Genomic DNA, 24,674 nt, shown 5'->3' with positions numbered 1-24,674 from the left:
TCCATCTGCTGTGGGGGAGGAGGGCCAGAGGTCCAGGCCCACTGCGGGAGGGAGGCCCTGCCCCTGGACCAGGGAGGGCTGAGAGCTGCCTGCCTCCGCCTCACTCCCCTCAGTCCAACATCACTCGGGCCAACTGCAACAAGATGATCATGATGTTCACGGATGGTGGCGAGGACCGCGTGCAGGACGTCTTTGAGAAGTACAATTGGCCAAACCGGACGGTGAGGCTCAACCGAGGCAGGGGCTACCCTGACCTGGGCCCAGTACAAAAGAGGGCTGTCCCCTGGTGGCCACAGCAGTAACCTCAAACCCCCCACAGGTGCGCGTGTTTACTTTCTCCGTGGGGCAGCATAACTATGACGTCACACCGCTGCAGTGGATGGCCTGTGCCAACAAAGGTACCTCCCCTGCGCATCACTGTCAGGGGCCTGCCTGCCATTTCTTTTTGTCGATTGCGTATGTTCAACTGGCCATCCATATGTCCAGCTGTGTGTTCACCCGCTGCAAGACAGTGCCTCCTCTCATCCACGAGGCTGTCCCTCACTCTATCTGGGGGCTAACGGGTCCACCTAACTGAGCCTCTTTTTGCCCGTCTGTCTGTCTGTCCATTGTCCAACCGTCCCCCAGCTTGTCTACTCCTGCGTCTGTTTGCTGATCCGTCCATCTCTCTGTGCACTTGGGCCTGGCTGCCGGGTGGACTTTGAATGGCATTGCACCCTAAAATGAGGGACCTCAGACCTCAGGCTCCTCCCTCCCCATCTCTGCCCCCTGCTCTGCTTCCTGATACTGCTGCACTCACTCCCTCTCCATAGCACCGCCCTTGGCAGGGCAGAGGCCGGGAGCACTAGAGGGAGAGGACCCCAAAAAGAGAGGAGCCCAAGAGGCGAGGCAGGGCTGCAGACACACCCCAGGGGCAGGGCCCTCTGCACATGGGTCCTGCAGTGCCAGCCAGGCCCACCTCTGCCTCTCCTTCCTTCACAGGCTACTATTTTGAGATCCCTTCCATCGGAGCCATCCGCATCAACACACAGGTGAGACTTGGGGAGGCCCCTCCTCCCAGCCCCTGGCTTCCCTGCAGGGACGCTGTGTGCCATGGGCTGCTGTGGGCCAAGGGCGCCCCCTCACGGTGGCTGGGGCACAATCCCAATGCCTGGGGAGACAGAACAGGCAGTGCCTGGGAAAGGCACTCATTACCCCCACCACTGCCCCCTCCCCAGGAATATCTAGATGTGTTGGGCAGGCCCATGGTGCTGGCAGGCAAGGAGGCCAAGCAGGTGCAGTGGACCAACGTGTATGAGGATGCACTGGTAAGGCCTCTGGACAAGGAAAGGGTGGGGCTGGCACCCTTCCCCCAGAGATGTGCCCACAGGGTCAAGACCCTGGAGGGCCCCCTTATGGGGTAAACCAAGCACAGGAGAAAGAGGTGGCCTGCACCTCAGTCCCTGCTCTGAACACTCAGGGTGGGGTCAGTGCTGGCCACAGGTGACTCCATCATCTTCCTCTCCCTTCAGGGACTGGGGTTGGTGGTAACAGGGACCCTCCCTGTTTTCAACCTGACACAGGATGGCCCTGGGGAAAAGAAGGTGAGGAAAGGGGAGGGTTGGGGCTATGGGTGTGCCTGGGGAGGATATGAGCATGCCCACAGCAGGTCTGAGGGTGGAAGAGGGGCAGGGCAGGCCTGCACACTGCCTGTGAGAGCAGCTTGAGGCCTTGTGGAGGGTGGTTCCCCATGGAATTGAGCTCACTGAGGAGCCCCCCATGCTTCTGCTCCCAGAACCAGCTGATCCTGGGCGTGATGGGCATTGACGTGGCTCTGAATGACATCAAGAGGCTGACCCCCAACTACACGGTGAGCATCCCCCTGCCCATCCGCATACCCTGCCTCCCATGTGGACACAGGCAGGCTCAGCAGAGAAGACTGATGGGTATTACAGCGCCTCCATGGAGACCTCTGAGTTCAGGGGGTCGGGGAAGGCTTCCCCAGGAGGTGACCTTGGGTCTAGAACAAGGTGACCTTGGGTTGGCAAACTTTCTGTAAAGGGCCAGACTGAATATTTTAGGCTTTGCAGACCTACATACCCATCTCTTACTCGGTTGCACTGTTGTATTGTGAAAGCAGCCACAAACAAAACATAAACAATGGGCATGGCTATGTTCCAATTTAATTTTATTTGTGGATATTGATATTTGAATTTCAGATAATTTTCACATGTCACAAAATAGAATTCTTCCTTTGACGTTTTTTCCAGCCATTTAAAAACATAAAACCATTCTTAGCTCATGACCACATAGTAATGGGCAGCAGGCCAGACCTGGCCCATGCACATAGGCAGGAGTGTCCCAGGCAGAAAGGAAAGGAGGGGATGGTGTACATTGGAGGCAGAGGGAATTCTCTGGCCAAGGGCCCAAAGGTGAAAAACAATCATAAACCAGGGAAGGGGCAAGATGGCATTGTGGCTGGCCCAGCGCCTGCGGTCAGGGAGTCTGCGTCTTGGCCTGTGGAAGGGGGAGAGGTGTGGTATGTACAACAGCATCATTAAGCCTGAGCCCCCTGAAGCCTCTGCTTGGCCCTGAGTGGGCAGGGGCTGTGGCAGTTGGCCTCCAGGTACAGTAAGAAACTGACTGGGGGAGGTAAGGGCTAGGTCCAGGTCCCACTTACTCCTACTTCCCTTCCACCTGGAAGGGAAGCCCCAGGTAGGATTCCCAAGGGTCCACTCGTCCCGCTGCTCTCTCTTGACGTGGGGACAAGGAGGAGGCACAAATCAGGGGCAGTAGTGGCTAGAGGAGGGCCACAGGGGTACAGAAGCAGCAGACCTGTGGGGCCGGTGGTGGCAGAGAGGTCAGGACAACTGACAGCTCATGAGAACCAGGGGGAGAGGATGAGGACTGCAGAGCAGCAGCCCACAAGCTGGTTAGCCTTGGCAAGGGCTGGTGCACAAGGGGCAACCCGCCTGCAGGCCTGGCTGGAGAGACAGGCTTAGGGCCACGTGGCATGGGGGGGCCCTTAGCCCAAGGCAGGCAAACAATCTCTCGGTGCAGTGGGAGGCCAAATAGGGAAGAACTCCGGAGCCCAGGGAACCCCAGCCCATCCCTCCAGACCCTGAGCCCCAATCTGTGCCTCCAGCTTGGAGCCAACGGCTATGTGTTTGCCATTGACCTGAACGGCTACGTGTTGCTGCACCCCAATCTCAAGCCCCAGGTGAGCCAGATGGGTGGCCTGGAGGGTGGGCAAACCTTCCACAATGGGGACTTCTGACTTCCCACCCTGCCTCCAACAGACCACCAACTTCCGGGAGCCTGTGACTCTGGACTTCCTGGATGCGGAGCTAGAGGATGAGAACAAGGAAGAGGTAAGGAGAGGAGGAGAACAGGGGTGGGGGACAGAGCAGAGGAGTGTAGGGGCCCTGCCCCTCACATCTCTGGCCCTTCCAGATCCGTCGGAGCATGATTGATGGCAACAAGGGCCACAAGCAGATCAGAACGTTGGTCAAGTCCCTGGATGAGGTAAGGAGGCAGGGCTGGGGGCCAGGGAGTCAGGGTGGGCACCCTTCTACCCCACCGCCCCCTGCCTGCTAGCCCAAGTACCTGACCCAGCCTCCTCTCCCAGAGGTACATAGATGAGGTGACACGGAACTACACCTGGGTGCCTATAAGGAGCACTAACTACAGGTAAGTGAGGCCAGGGCTGGGCGGGCAGAGAGGGTGGGGTGGCCCCAGAGTCTGAGCCCAGCTGTCCCCTCCCTCTCCCACTGTGACCACCATCCCAGTGGGGCACCAGTGGCCAGGGCTGCTCACTACTCACCCTGAGATGCTTAGTCTGCCAAGAGACTCCCTGGCTTTTAAGGAACAAGCAGCAGGTCTGAGAGCACAGGACAGTCATCCAAAGTCTCCTCATCACTACGGCCATCTGCACCCAGGATACTGCCCTTGGCATGCTGTCAGCCTGCCTCACAGTCTCAGGGTGGAGCAGGTCCCTTGTGTGTCAGGCTGGGTCGGTACAGGCTGACCTCTGCCTGCCCCACACAGCTAGTCCATCCTGAAATGCTAGGGCATCCTCACAGCCCATGCCAGCCCACCACTGCCACCCCCTGCCCCCACCATATCTGCGCCAGCCCTGCTTTCTGCTGGCTTTGAGTATCTGGGGGCTGGTGACCCCACTCCCACGGCAGCACTTGCATTGCAGCCAGCTCACGGCAGCGTCTGCCCCTTGTGGGTCAGAGGGAGGTTGGCTGGGCAGGGGGCTGTTGTGAGAGGCTGCTGGGAGGGGAGATGGTGTGGGGATTTGCTTTGGGGCTGGTTGCCCGGTGGCCCCCAGGAGAGTTTGAGAAGTGGAGAGCCTCCAGGGTGCCGGCCCCTAGACCATGAACCTCCTGCAGCTAAGCGGGGAGAGGGGTCCCTGGTGGTGGGAGGAGGGGATGCCGCAGCTGGGGCCTCTGCCCAGCTCCAAGGCTATGGGGAGGGGGTGCCAGTGTGGCCCGCCTCCCCCCAGCCGTGACCCGAGCTTCTCCCCCCTCAGCCTGGGGCTGGTGCTCCCACCCTACAGCACCTTCTACCTCCAAGCCAATCTCAGTGACCAGATCCTGCAGGTCAAGTGTAAGTGGCCCGGCCCCTGCCTGCGCCCTGCACCCTGCCTCTGCCCCGCACCCTGGCCGGCACCAGGCAGCATAGCCAGCGCCGCTTGCCGGCGAGGCAGTCCCTCCTGCCCAGTCTGCCCACCCTCAGGTGCCCGCAGGCTGGGGCACCTCGAAAGTCTGTGGAAATCTGCATGCTTGCCTTTTCTCAGATTCGGTTCCAGACCATTCTTTCATGGTTTCTGTTGAGGTTGCTGTTTTTGGTTTCTCCTACTCCGTGTCTTCCCTCCTTAGCCTGCCTGCCCCACACACTCCTGGGGGCTGCATTCTTGGAAGACACCCCCTCCCCTTACCTTCCCCCTCCCCTCCCCACCCACCTTCACTCCCCTCCCCCTCCCCCTCCCCTCCCCTTCCCCCTCCTCCTCCCCCTACCCTCCCCTTTCTCCTCCCCCTCCTCCTGTCCCTCTCCTCTCCCCTTTCCCCTCCCCTTCCCTTTCCCCTTTTCCTTCCCCCTCCCCTTCCCCCCACCCTCACCATCCCCCCTCCCCTCACCTTCCCCCCTCCCCTTTCCTCCCTCCACCTCCTCTCCCTTCCCTTCACCTATTCCCCCTCCCCTCAATTCCTTCCTCCTTCCCCTTACCTCCTCCCCAATCCCACCTCCCCTCTCCTCCTCCTCCTCCCCTCCTCCCTCTCCCTTCCTCCCCTTCTCCTCCCCCTCTTTCCCCTCCCCTCCCCTCCTCTCCCTCCAGTCCTTCTCCTCCCCTCCTCCCCCCTCCCCTCCCCCCTTTTCCCTTCCCCTCCCCTCTTTCTCCCTCCCCTCCCCTCTTTCCTCTCTCTTCCTGTTCAGCTCGCTACCCCTGTGGTGCTCCCTTCCCATGGTGCCTCTCTCTCTCTCTGCCCCCTCCTCTCCATTCTTTCCTCATCCATCCTCACCCAGTTCCCACTTACCCTCTCATCCTTCTCCTCTCACTTCCTACCTCTCTCCCCTCTGCATCCAACCTCCCTCCCTTACGCACTGTCCTCTCTTCTTCCCTCTCTCCCTCCTCTTCTCCCTGCATCTCCTCTATCTCCCTCTTTCTCCTGCTCACCTCCTCCATCTCTCTCTCTCACTCTCCCTCCCTCCCACTCTCCCCACCCCAGCACCCCCCCCTCCTTCAGTCCCACTCCCCACACTCCCTCCCCTCTGCCCCCTGGCTCCCTCCTCACCTTCTTTCTTCCCTCCTTCATTCCCCATCCCCCTCCTCCCTCCCCCTCCCTGCTTTCTCCCTGGCCCCCCTCCTTCCTCCCCTGCCTCTCCCACTCCTCTGCCTGTGGCTCACCCCTGCATGCCCTGCTCATCCTGGGCCTCTCCTGAGAGAGTCTCTAGAGCCTGTGGCCCTGCCTGCCCACCACACCCGAGGTCACTGGGAGGGAGGCTGGGGCTCCGGCCCCACCGGGCGCCCCCCACCTGCCTGGCCGACTGGGGGCTCATCTCCTTTGAGTTTTCTCGCTCTCTCTTTCTCTCTCATGTCGTTTTTTGCAAGAAGTTTCCTTTCGGTATGATGATGAGACACAATATTTTCATTCAAACAGCCATTGAATAAAATATTGTTTGTGCCCCTCCCCTTTCCCTCCCCCTTTTCGTTTGTTTTTGTGTTTGTGTTGTTTTTGTTTTCCTCGCTTTCTCTCTTGGTGGACTGTCCCAGTGCCAATCAGCAAACTGAAGGGCAAGTATATTCAGAACCAGTGCACCCTCCTCTTCCCACCCCTCCCACCCTCACGCCCCTGCTTGCCCCCCTCCCTGCCCAGGACCAGCCAAACCCCTGCTCTCCAGGGCCCCCTCCCAGCTTCCCCTTGGCTCCTCTAGTTCTTGCCTTTCCTCTGATTCCTAAGCCCCTATGAGAGCCAGTGGCCTGTGCCCTGGCCCTGCCTGCAGGGTGTTCTCCGGCGTGTTCTCAGGGCCCACAACCCTTTCCTTGGACCCCTCACTCTCTCTGGGAAGGCCCCTGCCTCCCCCACCTTCTCTGTCCCTCTAAGACAACTCAACAGTAGGGACAGTCTGGACGCTTCTCCACCACCTCCCACTCAGCAGGGCTGGAGGCCTGAGATGCAGGGGGTAGATCAGCCCCTAGTGGGGCTCATGTGAAGCTGTGGGAAGGGGCCAGCCCACAAGGCCTACTCTGAGGTAGCTCTCCCTCCTCTGATCTCTGGCAGTAGCTTCAGAAGCTGGCAGCCCTCCAAGAAGGGAGGCAGAAGGCTCAGAAGCCTCACGCCTTGATGCTGGGGCCAAAGGGCAGCATAGGGCAGGCCCCAGCCATTGAAGAGCAGGGCTGACCCGCGCCTCCTGGGCACTGACACAGGTGCTGATGTCCCCGTGTCCTGCCGGCCCACTGCTCCCAGAGGCTTTGCTGAGCCCCGGGGTGGCTTGGCAGTATGGAAAAGGTGTTTCCCTGGGGAAATAAAGCCAGATTTGGGGACCAGGGGCCTGGACAGGGATGGAATGGGATCTGTTTAGACCCCAAGAGCCAGCAAAGGTGTTTGGAGGAAATCAGGCTGGGTATGAAAGGAAAGGTTCTGGCACGCTGGGGTGCCTAAGCCAAGGAGACTTCTGGAAGAGTGGGTAGTGAACCCCTAGACCCTGGCAGAGAGTAAGGGGAGTGAGAGAGGACAGTATTACAAAGGTCTCAGAGAGCCACCTCTCCCAGGGAATCCCTGGGCAGATGGGGCATGGAGATCCACAAGAGGATGTCCCCATGACCTGGAAGCAGGGGCACCCAAGAAGCCCTAGGGGCCGTGTCCAGCCTAGTCCAGCAAAGGGGATAAAGGGATCAGAGCCACCTCCAGTGGCCAGGGCGGGGGTGGGGGACGTGCCCTACTCCCACTGGCTTGAGTTGTCTTTTTCTCCCCACCCCCCCACATCCCACCCAGTGACCCCAGAAATGCAGGGCCCTAGTAACAATGACAACATAGCATAGTCTCCTTCCCTGCTCCTTCACCCTCCTTTTTCTTTTTCCTCCTTCTCCTCTTCCCCCCAACCCCTTCCCCATCGGCTTGTGTCCAAACCCTGCCTCACAGTCCTATCAGAAAGGAACAGTCCAACCAGTGACTGCCCAGCCCCTCCAAGCACCCCAAGTGCCCCCTTCCCCAGAATCTTGCAGTGCATTGTGGGAGTATTTGGTATCAGGGACAATCTGTCTTCTATACAATTAAAGCCCTGGGAGCAAAAGAGAGCTCAGAAGTGGAGACAGGCTAAGAAGGTGGACCACCCACAGTGAGACAGGCCAAGAGCAGAGGGACCCCTCCCAGGTGCAGACCAGCAAGGTGGCCAGTCCAGCTGGGCAGGGAGAGGCCACAGAGGAGCCCCAGCGGCCACATCCTCAGGTTCACTGTCAAACCCATACAGAGATACTCACACTTAGGCGCACACACACACACACACACACACATGCATGCTCACTCACCCACACATGCACAGCTCATAAGCCCAGGGCACAGGCCCAACTGGGGATGCCTCAACAGCAGCCCTATGCCCTCTCTGGAGCCCTAGCATCCCCCATGGCTGCCTGGAGCCCAGACAGGTTTTAGGAAGGGTGGAGACCCAGCCCGTCTCCACGCCCTTAGCCAAGGGAAGCAGGTACACAGTTTCCAGCAGCACCCCTGTCCTCCTTCCAGCTCCTCAGACTTTCTTCCCACACTGTGGGAACACTCCTTGGCACTTTGAGGGTCTCCCTTCACCTCCTAGCCCAGGGAGGACCACCAGCCCCCACAATGCACTGCAGTGAACCCTCAGCTGCCCCCACCCGTCTCTGGTTGGACTGTTTGTGCCCGTGAGAAACCCCCTCGGTTTGGCCATGTTGATGCCTGACACAGAACAAAAGCAAGACCTACCAAAACGCAAACAGCTGCGGCAAAGAAAGAGAGATAAAAATCCGCAGCCAAAAGCCAATTCCCTTCCTCAAAGTCTCTTTGGAGGCAAAGGAAGCTCAGCATGCGGTTTTTTCCATTATGGATGTGATAAGAGCGAGACTGGCGCCTCCCCCAGACCATGCATATATATAGCAGTGTGTGTATATATATGTGTGTGTGTGTGTCCGTGTATATGTGCTATACAGCCGTATGGAAGCATATACAGCCACGCCAAGGGACTCACTGCCGACAGAGGACCAGGCCCGGGCAACATATTGGCTATAACTGCCCTCCTCCTGCGATGCTGTAGTCTCCACAGGCCCTCCACCCTCCCTGCCCGTCCCTTCTCTCTGGCTCCTGGACGTGGAAATGGCGGGTTTCCTCTTTGCTGGTGTCTCCCCCTCCCTCCAGCCCCCCTCTCCCCCGTCCTTCCAGCCCCGTCAGCTCTGAGCCCCCCGGCCTCCAGCCTCCCCAGCCCCCGCCGGATAACCCCCCGTTTCTGTTGCAGATTTTGAGTTCCTGCTCCCCAGCAGCTTTGAGTCTGAAGGACATGTTTTCATTGCTCCCAGGTAGCTTGCGTGTGGCCTTGCTGAGGTGTCCTCCCCTACCCTGACCGCCCCGGCCCCACCTCCTGCACTGCTGCCTGGAGCTCTGTGTGTCTGTGTCCTGTGCAGTGTCATCCCCCGGCCCCCATACATTGCCCGGTATGCGCGGCTGTTTGCATACCCAGGCCATGTACCGCACCAGGCAGCAGTGGCCAGCTGCCTCACGGCCCTAGCTCCCACCAGGCCGGGGCAGGAGGGCTCCAGACTCATCTGCTGACTTTCCCTGCCCTCCCAGGCAACCAGGCAGGAGCCCTTTCCGCCCTGGGGTGGCTGTCTGTGGCATGCCCACCCCTCGCCAGGCAGCTGCTGCTCTGGTTTGTGGTGTCCTGCCCATCCCCCCAACCCCGCACCCCATCGTTGTCCTGTGTCAGTCGGTGTTCGTGTGGGTCTGGGGGCCGAGCCAGCCAGAGCCCCTGTCGGCAGTGCCGGGTCTAGGCATGGTACTTCACTTGGGGGGTGGGTGGGGAGGAGAGCGGGGGCTTTGAGGAGCTGCTCCAGCAGATGAGGAGACGGGGCCCCGAGCAAGCCCAGGCCTGGACCATCCCGGAGTGCACGCTCAGTGTGCACACACACGTTCTCATGTACACACCGTCTGCCTTTGGCCCATGTCTGGGGAGGCCGGGTCCCCTGGGTGCTGAAGCCCTTCCATGACCCAGGCTTGGGATGAGGGCAGGTGGGTGGATGCAGCTGACAAGAGACCCAGGGGCACTGGAAGGCAGCACACGGGGGCTCTGGACATGCCTCACCTTCGTGTGTGCACGTATGTGCATGCACCCAGTTTCTCTGTGACTCTCTCTGTAGATGTGTGTATTTGTGAGTCACCATGTACATATGTAAGAGTCTGAGCATAAATGTGGGGGTGGCTCTGTGTGTTAGTGAATGTGGGAAGGTGTGAAAAGACCTATGTGGCCCACATGACCCTGAGGAAGCTCTCTTGAAGGCAGGGACCCTATTCGTTTTTGTCACCTCTGTGTCTGTGGCTCAGGAGAGCTCAATAAATATGTGGAGGGTGAGTGAATGAAGTACCTCACAAATGTGCACGTGCATACTGTGTGTACAGGAGAGACTGCAAGTGACTTGGTGTATCTCAAGCACAGTCGTGTGGGTGTCACCCTGGGTGTGTCCAGTGTGGCCTCTAGGCACAGAGGTGCAGGCTGTACACTGCACAAAGGCCCTGGGGGCCAAGGAGAGAGTGGGGCCTGAGACCCAGTTCCATGTGCCCTTACCAAGCCATGAGCCCTACCACAGCTTGGGGAAGTGGCACACATTCAAAAGCCCCACAGTTAGTGCCATATGGGACAATGAAGCGGTCCCTGGTGGCAGAGGTATGAATGAGGGGTCGAGCGAGAGAGAGCTCCACCTATCAGGGTAGAGGGATTGCTCCCAAGACTTCCTAGGCAGCAAGCCCCAAGCAGACCCCCTCACGCCCCACAGCCCCATGTTCTCTGGACCCAGAGCCTGAATGCAGTGAGGGCCTTGAGGGGAGGAGCATTCCAGGCAGAGGGAACGGCCAGTCGGAGGACCCACATGTTCCCACTGACTTCCTGACACCCTCTGTGCTATGATGAAAAAAGCGAGGGTCAGAGAGCGTGAGTGAGTTACCTAAAGGCACACAGCCAGGAAGAGGCAGGGTGAGGTCTTAGGCTGACAAAAAGCCAGTGCTTGTACTTGGGTCCCACCTGGTGCCCATGGGAATGCTCTAGGGCATACACGTGGATGAGCAGGCCGCCAGGCATTTCCTGGGGCCTTTGAGGTGCGCTATCTGGGTCCAGCTACACTGGAGAGACGGGAGGCTCTGCGGAGCCATGCCCAGGAGAGAGCAGCTGCCCGAATGGAGAAAGTAGACCCTCATTCTTGTGTCAGCTCTGCCCCGACTCAGACCCCAGCAGCCTGCCAGGCATGTAGCAGCTGCAGCCAGGAAGAACCCATGTGCCCCTCCCTGAGGCCCAGGCTTCTCAGTGAATGGCCAGGTGGGCCTTTTGGGAAGCCTTGACCCCATTGCCCTGTCCAGCCCCCCAAGCCCACTCTTCTTGCCCCTCCCCATCCCTAGAGAGTACTGCAAGGACCTGAATGCCTCAGACAACAACACCGAGTTCCTGAAAAACTTTATTGAGCTCATGGAGAAAGTGACTCCAGACTCCAAGCAGTGTGAGTGCCTGGCAGGGCAGCTGGCTCTGGGCAGTGCCCAGGCAGCATGGGGCCAGCCCAGAGGAACCCAGAGGCCGGGCAGGTGTGGAAATAAGCAGGCACAAGCTAAGGGCTGGGCCTGGGCCAGGGCCAGGTCATGGAGGAGGCTCCTGGTGGAGCCTTGAGGGTGGGGGTGAGGGTGGGCAAGGAGCTGCAAGAAGATGCCCCCACCCCCACCCCTCCCCTCCTGTTCCAGGCAACAACTTCCTTCTGCACAACCTGATCTTGGACACGGGCATCACGCAGCAGCTGGTAGAGCGTGTGTGGAGGGACCAGGATCTCAACACGTAGGCATCACCCAGCCTGTGGGGGCAGAAGGCTAGGATGGGCCCAGAGGCCCTGGCCCTGCCCAGCAGAAGGCAGGCCTGTGACCCCACCCCCCTGCCACCCCCAGGTACAGCCTACTGGCCGTGTTCGCTGCCACAGACGGTGGCATCACCCGAGTCTTCCCCAACAAGTAAGTGACCTATCCCACTACCCAAACCCTGCCCCTGCCAGGGAACCTGCATCTGTTCTGCCCAGAGGCCTCCTTGCACCTGTGGAGACCACTGTCCCCGACAAGCCACCCCTTACCTACCAGTCTGCCTCTTGGGTGCTCCAGGGCAGCTGAGGACTGGACAGAGAACCCTGAGCCCTTCAATGCCAGCTTCTACCGCCGCAGCCTGGATAACCACGGTTATGTCTTCAAGCCCCCACACCAGGATGGTGAGCGTCCCCGCAGTGTGCCCAGCAGCAGGCAGGGAGCCTCAGCTTCCCTGTCTGCTCAGCCAGAACTGGGCTCTGCTGTCTGAGGCCCCTCTCCAACACAAGGCTGGCTGAGGCCAGGGCAGATGTGAAGAGAGGGATAGACTGTGCCAAACACTGTCCTGAGTGCTGGGTGCTTGGGCTGGAGTCATCCCGGGATTGGAATGCTGGGTTTGTAGGACCCAGCATAGAGTGCTCAGTGTGGCTGCCAGACCCCACTCCTGACTTCCCCGCCCAACCCCCAGCCCTGTTAAGGCCGCTGGAGCTGGAGAATGACACCGTGGGCATCCTCGTCAGCACAGCTGTGGAGCTCAGCCTAGGCAGGCGCACACTGAGGCCAGCAGGTGAATGTTTGGGACAGAGGTGGGGAAACAGGCAATGGACAGGGTACTGCCTGGGCAGGTAGCACTGATGGTCCCTTGCTCTCCCCCAAAGTGGTGGGCGTCAAGCTGGACCTAGAGGCTTGGGCTGAGAAGTTCAAGGTGCTAGCCAGCAACCGTACCCACCAAGACCAGCCTCAGAAGGTATTTGGGCAGGGGCGGGGGCAGTAACCCAGCAGTGCCCTTCCTGGAGTCCCCTGGAACCCCCACCAACCCTCCACTCAGTGGCTCCAACACCTACATGGAGGCAGGGCCAGCTGCAGATGGCCTGGGGAACCGGATGTATGAAAGGTGATGGGAGGGAGGAAAACTGGTGGGTGGCTTACGGTCCTCACTCTCTGCCCAGCAGTGCGGCCCCAACAGCCACTGTGAGATGGACTGCGAGGTTAACAATGAGGTATGTGTGCCCTGAACCTACCCTGGACCCTAGCTTACCCCACTTCCAGACTTCCTAGTCCCAGCCGCGACTCACAGCACATCCCTTGGCCTGTGGGTCTCAACATCCCCACCCTGACTTCACAGCCTCCCCAGGACTGGGGGAGTGATGCCCCCCAACTCTGAACCACTGGACTGCCTGCGGTGGAAGGTCCGGGGCCCAGCCCCTCTCCATTTTCCTCCCCATTCCCTTCCTCTTAGGACTTACTGTGTGTCCTCATTGATGATGGAGGATTCCTGGTGCTGTCAAACCAGAACCATCAGTGGGACCAGGTGAGGATCAGGAAGAGAGTGAAAGAAGAGAGTAGGGATTTGAGCCTTCTGGGGGTGTAGCACTGCCAGCCCTGTGACCATGGCTTTCTCCTGACATCCTCAGGTGGGCAGGTTCTTCAGTGAGGTGGATGCCAACCTGATGCTGGCACTCTACAATAACTCCTTCTACACCCGCAAGGAGTCCTATGACTATCAGGCAGCCTGTGCCCCTCAGCCCCCTGGCAACCTGGGTGCTGCACCCCGGGGTGTCTTTGTGGTGAGTCCCCAGAGATGCCTGGACTGGAGATGGGGGGGACTGGGAGACCTGCCCACAGATGACCCCCTACCTCTGACATTTGATAAAGCTGGGGGTGACCTAGGGCGAGGGGCAGCAGTGGCAGTCCACGCCCCTCTCTCCACTGCAGCCCACCGTTGCAGATTTCCTTAACCTGGCCTGGTGGACCTCTGCTGCCGCCTGGTGAGTCCTGAGCGGGAGGTGGGTAGAGAAGGTGCTCCCTGGCCGGCAGGGCTCAGAAGAGAAGTAGGGCACGGCATCGTCCTCTGCTGACCACCTGCACTCGGCTCCCCGTGCGCTGCAGGTCCCTGTTCCAGCAGCTTCTCTACGGCCTCATCTACCACAGCTGGTTCCAAGCAGGTAGGTAGGGCTTTGGAGGCGCCTCCTCAAGTCCGGGTCCCCAATCTGAGCTAAGACGACTCCATGGGGAGGGTGGGGCCTACCACTGAGGGAGGCCGGAGACCTTGCCAGGGTCTGTGGGCGGAGCTGAGGCGCTCTGGGCCCTCGCAGACCCCGCGGAGGCCGAGGGGAACCCCGAGACGCGCGAGAGCAGCTGCGTCATGAAACAGACCCAGTACTACTTCGGCTCGGTAAACGCCTCCTACAACGCCATCATCGACTGCGGAAACTGCTCCAGGTGCTGGCAGTGGGGCGGGACCAGAGGCCAAGGGCGGAACCTGTGAGCGGGGCGAGACGCTCGGGAGGATGGAAGGGGCGGGGCCTCCGAGCGGCCGGGGGCGGGGCCGCAGGATGGGGGTGGGTCAGGGCGGGGCAAACTCAACGCCCCGCCTTTCCGGGCTGCCCGCAGGCTGTTCCACGCGCAGAGACTGACCAACACCAATCTTCTCTTTGTGGTGGCCGAGAAGCCGCTGTGCAGCCAGTGCGAGGCTGGCCGGCTGCTGCAGAAGGAGACGCACTGTATCCTGCCCCCGCCCTCCCCGCCGCCCGCTCCCCCTCTGCCCCGCGCGCCCCCTCCGTGCCGCCGCCGCCTTCCGCCTCCTTGACTCCCCACCCATGCCCAGCGGACGGCCCGGAGCAGTGTGAGCTAGTGCAGAGACCGCGATACCGGAGAGGCCCGCACATCTGCTTCGACTACAACGCGACAGTGAGGAGAGGGGGCGGTGGACCCGAAATTCCGCGGCCTTGCGCCCGCCCAGGCCGACCAGCTCCTTGTCTCTCCCCGCAGGAAGATACCTCAGACTGTGGCCGCGGGGCCTCCTTCCCGCCGTCGCTGGGCGTCCTGGTCTCCCTGCAACTGCTGCTCCTCCTGGGCCTGCCGCCCCGGCCGCAGCCTCAAGTCCTCGTCCACGCCTCTCGCCGCCTCTGAGCACCCTGCCCCACCCCACCTCCACTCCCACCTCACCCGGCCTTTTCGCCTTTCCCACCCTCCTGCCCCACACTCCCCGCCTTAGAGCCTCGTCCCTCCCTCGCTGAAGGACCTGAGCTGGCCAGGCCCTGAGAGTCTGGTCTGCGCCTTGGGATGGGGAGTCCCAAAGCGGGACGCCGCAGGTGTTTGGCACCCAAATCACATCTCACCTCCGAACTGTTCAAGTGTCCCCAGACCCTTCTTCCCTGCTGGGCTCCCCCCAGTGGGATGGGACAGGGAGGCCACACGCACTGGTGCCAAAACCAGGCCTCTGCTGCCGCCCTTCCTGGAGGCTGCCTATGTTGGGGGGGACCCTGCCTCAGCTGACCGGGCCTCTCTGCCCCACCCAAGCCCAAACTTGGTTTCTGTGAGAATAGTGGAGGAAGGCGAGATGGCCAGTTTGAGGCCTGTGCCTCCCAGCTTAAATCCTAGCAGGAGAGAGGCTCTGGGGCAGCCCCCATGGGCTCCTGCCCCTTTCAGGCCTACAGCCACATCCCCAAGCCCACCAGGTGTCAGGATAGTCACAGTGATACCAGTTTAGACACTACCCCATATACACCTGGAACATTGAGGATGGAAACTGGACTCACATTCGACATACCCCACTGGGCACACGCACAAACACACACACTATGGGGTGGGGTGGGTGTAGGGGCTTACAAAGCCTTACACAGGGCGAGGGGTTGGTGGGAGGGTTGGCACCTGCACACTCCATCTCCTGCTCACCACCTGCCTCTAATCTGAGCTGCAGCCTGGCTGGTCCTCCCATTTCTAAAGCTGAATGTCAAACAGTGCCAAATGCTGGGGCAGGGGGTGAAGAACCCTCTGTCCCACCCCTAGCCACCAGTGTCCTCCAAGTGCCCCCTCACCTCTCCAGGTGCTCATTGTAACCATTTCTCACTAGTGTCAGGCCCCCAGTGGGACCACATGCCACTGCCTGCACCTTTCGGCAGAGGAACCCCCACCAGACATCACCCTTTGCCTTAGCAGGGGTGACTTTGTCTCTCCTGGCTGGGCCATCCTTCCCCCAATCTGGCCCTTAAACACTCAGGCCTGTGCCCACTCCCTATCTCCTTCCCACCCCTACACACACACTCCCTGCTTGCAGGAGGCCAAACTGTCCCTCCCTTGCTGAACACACACACACACACACGCTCTGTGCACACACAGAGGTGGGGACTGGGCACAGCTCTTCACACCATTCATTCTGGTCATTTCCCCCAAAGGCATCCCAGCCTGGGGGCCAGTGGGGAACTGAGGGCAAGGGGATATAGTGATGGGGCTCAGATGGACTGGGAGGAGGGGGGAGGGTGATGCATTAATTAATGGCTTCGTTAATTAATGTCATGTTGCTTGTCGCTTTCTCAGTGTGTGTGTATGGTCCATGCCCACTGCTGGTGCCAGGGTGGGTGTCCATGTGCACCCGGCCTGGATGCCAGCTGTGTCTTTCGGGGGCGTGCGTGTAACTGTAGTGTAGTCAGGTGCTCAATGGAGAATATAAAAATAAACATATACAGAAAAATATATATTTTAAGTTTAAAAAACAGAAAAACAGACAAAACAATCCCCATCAGGTAGCTGTCTAACCCCCAGCTGGGTCTAATCCTTCTCATTACCCACCCGACCTGGCTGCCCCTCACCTTGGGCTGGGGGACTGGGGGGCCATTTCCTTTTCTCTGCCCTTTTTTTGTTGTTCTATTTTGTACAGACAAGTTGGAAAAACAACAGCGACAAAAAAGTCAAGAAACTTTGTAAAATATCGTGTGTGTGATTCCTTGTAAAATATTTTCAAATGGTTTATTACAGAAGATCAATTATTAAATAATGTTCATATTTTCACTTCAAATGGTTCCCATCCACTGTATCAGCTTGGGGGTGAGGACTGGGTAGCTATGAAGACAGTTGGCCAAGACCTCAGAGTCCCACTTAGTGCTCTGCAGGGGGTGAAGACCATGGTAGCCCAGGTCCCTGTCAACCACAGGGCATGACACTTGCTTCCACCAGTTAATAGGTGCCAGGCCCTTGACATACATTGTCTCATATCATCTCAAAAAGCTGTCTTTTAAAAACAAGCAAGACAGGCTGGGTGCAGTGGCTCATGCCTGTAATCTAGCACTTTGGGAGGCCGAGGTGGGCAGATCACTTGAGGTCAGGAGTTTGAGACCAGCCTGGCCAACATGGTGAAACCCCGTCTCTACTAAAAATACAAAAAAATTAGCCAGGCATGGTGGCATGCGCCTGTAATCCCAGCTACTTAGGAGGCTGAGGCAGGATAATTGCTTGACCCCAGGAGACGGAGGTTGCAGTGAGCCAAGATTGTGCCACCGCACCCCAGCCTGGATGACAGAGCGAGACTCTTGTCTCAGAAAAAAAAAAAAATACAAGCAAAACAAACACCCTCCCAGAGCCTGAAAGCCAGGACCCTGGAGGGAAGAAGACAGATCAGAGATGCTGGTTTAGTGGGGAGGTGGATCTGGCAGTCTGGTCAGACCACCAGGGCCTGACAGGGCCTCTGCCGGGAGCTATGAGTGAGCACCTGGCCAGTGTCCCTATGGCCCAGGAAGCCCTGACCACAAGTGCAGCAACGGCTCCCTCCTGGCCCACAGGAGCTTGAGGCCGCAGCTGCTTAAACTGGAGCCATAGGCCAAACTTCATTTTTGTGAATCCTCTCAAGCTTAGGCCCTAGTTCATTTTCACCCTAGAAGGTGTGACCTTTGTGATCTTCTCATGTGGAGAGAATTATAACCTGTAACCACCAGAGCACAGGTGTCCCTGCCTTCCCACCACAGTCCTCTCTCTCCTCCCAACACTCTGCTCACTCCGCACTGACCTGGCTGAGTCCTCGCCACAGTCTCTGGGGTGGGTACTAGTGTATCCCCATACCACAGATGAGCAAACTAAGAGGAGAAAGCCTTTCCCCCCAGGTGAGAAGGCTAAAAACCAGCAAAGATTTTAGAGAAGAGGTGGCCACCAAGGGTTGGGGAGCTTGGATGCTAAATAGATGAAGGGGCTTCGAGGCCTCAGCCAAGATGGAGACTTTTTCTGTCTCCTCTGCAGGGTTCGGCTGCAGAGCAATGCCTAATCCACAACCCCCAAGATAGCTCCCATGGCCTGCAAGAGACCGTGCAATCTTGGATAGGGTTGTAAGATAAAATGCAGAACACCCTATTTTGAATTTCAGATCATGAACGAGTTTTTAGTATGGAAGTGTTTCAACTATTGTGTGGGACATACCTATACTGAAAAACTGGGGGCTGGGCACAGTGGCTAATGCCTGTAATCCCAACGCTTTGGGAAGCTGATGCAGGAGGATCGCTTGAGCTCACGAGTTCGAGATCAGCCTGGGTAGGATGGCCACCCCGCCCCTGCCCATGTCTCTACAAAATAAAAAATTTTTAAAAATTAGCTGGGCACAGTAGTGTGTGCCTGTAGTCGCAGCTAATCAGGAGGCTGAGGCTGGAGGATCCCTTCAGCCCAGGAGTTAGAGGTGGCAGTGAGCTATGATTGTGCCACTGCACTCCAGCCTTGGACAAAGCTAGACGCTGTCTCAAAAAAAAAAAAAAAGGGGGGGCAGGGGGACATGATTATACTCGAAGATTACTCATTGTTTATCTGGAATTCAAATTTGACTGAGCATCCTTATTTTGATTTGCTGAAACTGGCAACCTTACCCAGATGTGGCAACCAGTGGGAACCCAGACCCCAGAAAAAAAGCATCAGCACCCTTTTTAACCTGTAGGCCATGCACACATCAGCACACACTGAAATCAGTGGCTGAAAGGAAGGGATCCTGTGTTTTATAAAAGTACTTTGTCATAGAATTATTTTAATTATATGGACAGCTTTTTGTTTTGTTTTGTTTTGAGACAAAGTTTCGCTCTTATTGCCCAGGCTGTAGTGCAATGGCATGATCTTGGCTCACCGCAACCTCCGCCTCCCGGGTTCAAGCGATTCTCCTGCCTCAGCCTCCCGAGTAGATGGGATTACAGGCATGTGCCACCACGCCTGGCTAATTTTGTATTTTTAGTAGAGATGAGGTTTATCCATGTTGGTCAGGCTGGTCTCAAACTCCCGACCTCAGGTGATCTGCCCGCCTCGGCCTCCCAGAGTGCTGGGATTACAGGCGTGAGCCACCGTGCCCAGCCTATATGTACAGTTTTTTAAAAGTAACTCCATATACAAAAAAAAAAAAAAAGACACAGAACACAACCTGTCAGAAGCCACTGTGGCATGAAGTGGGACCAGAACAGGCCTAGCCCAGGCTTGTGGAGAGACCTGGCTTGTAGAGAGACCTCTCATCCTCCGCAGTTATCAGAAGTCCCTGGTGGGGAGGAGGGTCACTGAGGGCTGCCCAGCCTCGTCCCTATGCGGGAGGGAGCCCTAGGTTCGTGCTCCAGGTCCACCTCACTTGGAAAAAGGGCAACGTGAAATAACAAACAAAAAACTTTTCCAAGTGGGAGAAAACAAACAAAAAAAGGCAACATGTGCAGCACTCGCTGAGCACCCAGGGTGGACTGGCATTTTACACGCCTTTCCCCTTTGATTATTAGGACAGGAAGATCATGTCATCATCTACATTTTATGGCCCATGAAACTGAGTTTCAAAAAGGTTCAGGAACTTAACCAACCAATGCCACACAGCCTCCGAGGCAGAGCAAGGGTTCCAGCCTGGGTCAGGTCCCATTCACCAGACCACGGAGGTTCTGTTTCTCACACAGTGACACCTACCCACACGCCAGCCAACAAGGACACACTCGCTCAGAGGTACATGCACAAATAGAGCTACTCTTCCTAGGGAATTCAGCAAGTGTGGGGGCTAGAGCTGTGTTGCTTCCCGAACCCCCACCGCCGCTTTCAGGGGTTAGAGATGCTAATTCATCCCTTCCCACCTCCTGAGAACCGACGGAAACGGTCCCTGAGAACTACAACTCCCAGCACACCCCGCGCTCACCACAACGGGACCGGTCCGTGCGCATGGCCTCCTGGGACTTGTAGTTCTAGCCAGAACGCTGTTCAACTCTTCCCCGGCTGCAACCAAGGACTCCGTATCCCAGCATGCAGAGGAGCCGGAAGACAGGCGCTTAGAGGACAGCCCGCGGCCGCCGGGGACGCGCAGGCGCAGCACCCCTGTTTGTCGGCCCCCCGAGAAAAGAGGTACGGTCGAAGCCAGGAGCCAGGCCGAGCGGGAGCTGACCAGGCTTGACTCGGGTACAGAACGAGGCACCAGTCCCCTTGCGAACCGAAGGGCCTCGCAGTGGATGGAGGAGGCCCAGCCCTGAGATCAACGCCAACCAGGCTAGCCTGGCACGGGGCCTACAGGGTGGGTAGGCGGGCGTGCCGCAGCCGTCCAGGGCCTTCCCTCAGGTCCCGGGCGAGGGGCCTACGCTGCGGCCCGGCAACAAGGCCCGACTCGGCCCCTCGGGACCAGAGCCCCACCCGATCGGAAGCGGATCCTTTACCAGGGCCATAGGCCAGTGACTAGGCCGGGCCTGGGCCTCCCATCGGGGCCGGACTAGGACGAGGCCCCGGGGAGGCCCCTGGCCTACCAGACCCTTTTCTCAGGCCGACAGCCGCCAGGAAGATGCAACGTGCCCTGCCAGGCGCCCGCCAGCACTTGGGGGCCATTCTGGCCAGCGCCAGCGTGGTGGTGAAGGCTCTGTGTGCGGCGGTACTGTTCCTCTACCTGCTCTCCTTCGCCGTGGACACAGGCTGCCTGGCGGTCACCCCGGGCTACCTCTTTCCTCCCAATTTCTGGATCTGGACCCTGGCCACCCATGGGCTGATGGAGCAGCATGTGTGGGACGTGGCCATCAGCCTGACAACGGTGGTGGTGGCCGGGCGTTTGCTGGAGCCCCTCTGGGGGGCCTTGGAGCTGCTCATCTTCTTCTCAGTGGTGAATGTGTCTGTAGGGCTGCTGGGGGCCTTCGCCTACCTCCTCACCTACATGGCTTCCTTCAACCTGGTCTACCTGTTCACTGTCCGTATCCACGGCGCCTTGGGCTTCCTAGGTGGTGTCCTGGTGGCACTCAAGCAAACCATGGGGGACTGTGTGGTCCTGCGAGTGCCCCAGGTGCGCGTCAGTGTGATGCCCATGCTGCTGCTGGCGCTGCTGCTCCTGCTGCGGCTCGCCACGCTGCTCCAGAGCCCGGCGCTGGCTTCCTATGGCTTCGGGCTGCTCTCCAGTTGGGTATATCTTCGCTTCTACCAGCGCCATAGCCGGGGCCGAGGGGACATGGCTGACCACTTTGCTTTCGCCACTTTCTTCCCTGAGATCCTGCAGCCTATGGTGGGTTTGCTGGCGAACTTGGTGCACGGCCTCCTGGTGAAGGTAAAGATATGCCAGAAGACGGTGAAGCGCTACGATGTAGGTGCCCCATCCTCCATCACCATCAGCCTGCCAGGCACAGACCCTCAAGACGCCGAGCGGAGAAGGTACTGTGAAATTTTCCAAAATCTTGTCAAGCTAGGAGCATACTGGTCGAGTCACATGCCATCTGTTGAGGTGTTCGCTGTACATAGGTGGAGACCTACAGTCAGGTATTGGGGCACATCCGGAAAGATAAAATCAGTCTTTGGCCTTAAGGAACTCAGCAGTTAGGTGTCTGGGGTCCACGAGGCACTTTTCTCACCACTCGGGCCACTTAATAAGTCTCAAGAAATGCAGTTTCCTTTGGTGCTGTGAAGTCCCAGTGGAGGGACACAGAACCCTGGCCTTGCCTCAGAATCTCAGAATCCTAGACATTGGGCCTGTGGGAGCCAGAAGCAACCTGCTGGTACTTTCCCCTGTGAGGAAGGGACAGGGAAGGAGGCCTGGGGTCCTCAAAAGGTGATCTGGGCCACTCCAGTTTCCAAATGCTGTGTCCTCTTCCTGGGCTTTAACTCAGATGCTGTGCTTCTCTGCCACTTACTTATTGAGAGGGAAGCTTGGGGTATTACCACATTTACCTCCGTCTCCAGCAAGCATGTGTCACCAAAACCAGGGACAGGCTACATGACCCACTGAGGGAGCCTGCTGACACCAGGGAGTGGCGATGACCCTTTCATTATCTGTAAACCAAGCTATCCATAGCATCAGGAGTCCCAGCTGAATTCTTCACTGAATGCACTTTGGCCAGGGCAGGAGGGATCTTTTTAAATTCAGCTTACTCTCTCTCCCAGATCTGTGGAGCCAGCAGAGTGGTCCCAGCCTTCATAAGATCCACAGCTCCATTTCCAACATTATTCCTGACTGTTTTGAGGCAATTACTCGAGTAGTAAAATCTGGGACGGGCTTTGTCTTTTGCATTGCCAAGGCTCCTGCTTTTGCTCACCTGTGAATGGGGTTGTGGCAGGAAGCTCTATGAATTTAGCTGCAGTTATCCCTGTATTTACTCTCTACTGGGCTGTGGAATTGAGTGTGGGACACACTCCTTTCTTGAAGGAGTTCCAGCTGGGGAAGGGGCACAGATCACTATGGCCCAAGGTATGGTAGGTGTTGAAAAGTATATACAGCATGCTGCAGGGCATAATTCTGGGCCCTAGAGCTTGGGTCTTTATAGGTGATAAGCCCTAAGGACAGAAGTCTCTCTTAACCTTAGCTGGTATTAAAGATGGGGCCAGGTGAGCTGGGCCTGGTAGGAATTGAGCTGTCCCTCAGAGCCATTCAGGTGGGGCCAGGCCAGTGGGGACCCCTCCTCCACTGAGAGGTGTTGGAATGTTAGGGTTGGCTGGACATTCAAAAACCTCTGCCCAGGCCCAAGAAAATGGACAGGGGGGAAGCAGGTTGGTGGGGAGGAAGGGAGGGTCAAGAGGCGGGTTCTTGGCATAGCCTTATGGTTGTTAGCTTACATGGGGGTGGCGGTTATTCCTCCAGCCAGTTTGACATCTGACTGCATGGCCACGCCCAACTCCAAAGGGCTACCAGGAGAGGGAGGCAGGGTTTCCTATCTGTCTCTCTGGTCCTTGTGAGGAAGTGACTAGCGTAACACTAGCTCTCTGCCTTGGCAGGCTTTAGATGGAACTGGCAAGGGCATCATCAGGATGGGAGCCTGGGTAGCAGCAGGGAAATACTGTCCTGTCTATACCAACTTGTCATGTGTGAGACTGACAGGCAGGGTGGAAGCGTGCTAGGGCTTTCTACACCCGTGCCCTTGTTGCCTCTCTTGTCATGTTCCCTGACATGGTGGAGATTTTGGTTCTCAGCTGGAACCTGAAAGGCTACACAGGCTGTCCCCACATTGGTGGCACAGAGAGGCTGAGGTATAGGAGTCCACAGTGGTCACTGTTGAAACGGTTCCCTGGCAGCTGCGGCATGCCACCTTCTGGTGGGTCAGGGTCCCAAGCACATGTGTAAACCTTCTTCTGTTGGACTTTCCCACCTGCCCTCAAAGTGGGGCCTCTAAGGGTCCACCCTGTGGAAGCAGTAGGCTCTGGCCTGTGCCTACCCATGTGAGCTGTTTCTCCTTCTTCTCCTCTTGCAAGGGCTCCGCTAAGTCCCTGCTCTAACAAGGGCCTTGGTGGCTTTGGGGGTTCTTCTGAGAGGGAGAATATTAGCATCAGTTAGGAGGGGTAGACTCACCCAAGTTGGCCCTGCTTCCTGGGCTGAGAGCCAAGGGAGGTGTTGAGTTCCAGCCTTCCCCACTGACCCTTGCCAGGAGGCTCAAGATACCCCTAACCAGGAGAGGGGGAGAATTAATAACCCTTCCCTTGGATGTGATGCCAGCACCCAGGCAGAAACTCCTGGAAACTCCAGAACTTGCCGTTCCACCCATCTGCCCTAGGGCACTAGTTCCACCGACCCTTAGATACCACCCTCAGAACCATTCCTGGTGGCTGGCCTCGTGGGCAGTCTGGCAGACACCCAGCTGACCTTCCCACCCCGGAGGTGCCTCAGCTATGGAGGGAAGATTCTTAGAGCCTTTGGGTTATCATTCTGATGGCAGAGTGGGTCCTAAACCAATCTCTGGGGAGTCCCAGGCTCTGCATGGTGAAGGGGAAACATAGGATTCTGGGGGAGGAGTCTAGGTGGTACGGTGAGGAGTCAGCCTGCTGCGGAAGGGTAGAGGGCATGAGCCAAGGCCAAACCCAGAGTGACCTTTCCTCTCTCCTCTGGCCCCAGGCAACTGGCCCTGAAGGCACTCAATGAGCGGCTGAAGAGAGTGGAAGACCAGTCCATCTGGCCCAGCATGGATGATGATGAAGAGGAGTCTGGGGCCAAGGTGGACAGCCCCCTGCCCTCAGACAAAGCTCCCACACCCCCAGGGAAGGGGGCCGCCCCAGAATCCAGTCTAATCACCTTCGAGGCAGCTCCCCCGACGCTGTAACTCCAGACCACCTTGAGTGTGGCACCTCCCCTCCCAAGCCCCCCTTGACATCCTCTCAGCTACTCCAGGGCACCTGACTGCTCTGAGGAGAGGGAAGAAGGCCTGCTGGGGCTTTCCATGGCCTTCTGCTGTTTCTCGCCAACACTACCCAGGACTCTTGCTACCTGGTTCCAACTCCAGACAACCACTATGCCAGGCCCGGAGCCTCTGAGGCATCGGCCAGTCCAGGCCCTCATCTGAGGTAAGAATGTACATCAGCTGGCAGCCCCAGGCAAGTGGCTGCAGGGACACTGATGCCACAGCTCCTGGGCCAGCCCTCACATCTGAAACTGGTTGCCGAGAGCCCTGAGCCAAGGCAAGGATTTGCCAAAAATGTTCTGGGGGCCCAGCAAATGCAGGAGCCGACCTGGGGCTGCACATCCCTGCCCATCCCCAGAAAGACTGTTCCTGTCAGGATTTGTTTCCCTCTGCTGTGGCGGTGACTGCTTCTGGACCAGAACAGCTCCAGCTCCCAGGTATTTTCTACAGGACCACTTGAGTGGGCAGCCAAGCCCAGGCTCGCAGTATCAATAAAGCAGTTCTCTGAGGAATGACTCCTGGGCTCTTGTCAGGCCACCTTGTGCAGCCCCCTCATCACGTTCAACTGCAATGT

At 58.1% G+C, this 24,674-nt stretch overlaps 2 protein-coding genes and 1 long non-coding RNA gene across 7 annotated transcripts in view; 2 read left to right on the top strand and 1 right to left on the bottom strand.

Moving 5' to 3' along the window:
- Window positions 1-16,566, top strand: part of CACNA2D2 (calcium voltage-gated channel auxiliary subunit alpha2delta 2) — a 141,301-nt gene extending 124,735 nt beyond the window's left edge. Inside the window, exons 12-39 of one of the 5 annotated variants that reach the window (XM_016941153.3) lie at window positions 114-221; window positions 320-398; window positions 982-1,031; window positions 1,218-1,307; window positions 1,512-1,583; window positions 1,775-1,849; window positions 3,125-3,199; window positions 3,279-3,350; window positions 3,433-3,504; window positions 3,608-3,669; window positions 4,517-4,593; window positions 6,257-6,277; window positions 8,965-9,025; window positions 11,112-11,209; window positions 11,445-11,535; window positions 11,643-11,705; window positions 11,850-11,953; window positions 12,238-12,336; window positions 12,428-12,516; window positions 12,719-12,769; window positions 13,009-13,080; window positions 13,184-13,336; window positions 13,485-13,537; window positions 13,659-13,714; window positions 13,865-13,991; window positions 14,163-14,272; window positions 14,377-14,459; window positions 14,541-16,566. In XM_016941153.3, the coding sequence (XP_016796642.1) occupies window positions 114-221; window positions 320-398; window positions 982-1,031; window positions 1,218-1,307; window positions 1,512-1,583; window positions 1,775-1,849; window positions 3,125-3,199; window positions 3,279-3,350; window positions 3,433-3,504; window positions 3,608-3,669; window positions 4,517-4,593; window positions 6,257-6,277; window positions 8,965-9,025; window positions 11,112-11,209; window positions 11,445-11,535; window positions 11,643-11,705; window positions 11,850-11,953; window positions 12,238-12,336; window positions 12,428-12,516; window positions 12,719-12,769; window positions 13,009-13,080; window positions 13,184-13,336; window positions 13,485-13,537; window positions 13,659-13,714; window positions 13,865-13,991; window positions 14,163-14,272; window positions 14,377-14,459; window positions 14,541-14,681 (2,304 nt within the window). In that variant the 3' untranslated portion in view covers window positions 14,682-16,566. Of the gene's footprint in view, window positions 1-113; window positions 222-319; window positions 399-981; window positions 1,032-1,217; window positions 1,308-1,511; window positions 1,584-1,774; window positions 1,850-3,124; window positions 3,200-3,278; window positions 3,351-3,432; window positions 3,505-3,607; window positions 3,670-4,516; window positions 4,594-6,256; window positions 6,278-8,964; window positions 9,026-11,111; window positions 11,210-11,444; window positions 11,536-11,642; window positions 11,706-11,849; window positions 11,954-12,237; window positions 12,337-12,427; window positions 12,517-12,718; window positions 12,770-13,008; window positions 13,081-13,183; window positions 13,337-13,484; window positions 13,538-13,658; window positions 13,715-13,864; window positions 14,077-14,162; window positions 14,273-14,376; window positions 14,460-14,540 lie in introns of those variants that run through there. The other 4 variants (XM_016941154.3, XM_016941158.4, XM_016941157.4 and 1 more) reach the window with 4 other exon arrangements.
- On the bottom strand, window positions 11,150-13,867 carry LOC107970645 (uncharacterized). Its single transcript, XR_001713342.4, has 4 exons — window positions 13,407-13,867; window positions 13,016-13,050; window positions 11,826-11,910; window positions 11,150-11,551 (listed from the first exon to the last, which is right to left on the bottom strand). It is a non-coding gene; the product is annotated as an uncharacterized LOC107970645 (long non-coding RNA).
- A 3,147-nt stretch (window positions 16,567-19,713) lies between the features above and the next one.
- Window positions 19,714-24,615, top strand: TMEM115 (transmembrane protein 115). The gene is made up of 2 exons (XM_516482.8): window positions 19,714-21,152; window positions 23,818-24,615. The coding sequence occupies exons 1-2, from the start codon at window positions 20,302-20,304 to the stop codon at window positions 24,020-24,022; spliced, it is 1,056 nt and encodes a 351-aa protein (XP_516482.3). The 5' UTR covers window positions 19,714-20,301; the 3' UTR covers window positions 24,023-24,615.
- The last annotated feature ends 59 nt before the right edge of the window (window positions 24,616-24,674 follow it).

The sequence above is a fragment of the Pan troglodytes genome, chromosome 2 (assembly GCF_028858775.2).
Source record: "Pan troglodytes isolate AG18354 chromosome 2, NHGRI_mPanTro3-v2.0_pri, whole genome shotgun sequence".
Lineage (NCBI taxonomy): Eukaryota > Metazoa > Chordata > Mammalia > Primates > Hominidae > Pan > Pan troglodytes.
Note: the sequence above shows the minus strand (reverse complement) of the source record. Positions and strands in the feature narration are given on the sequence as shown.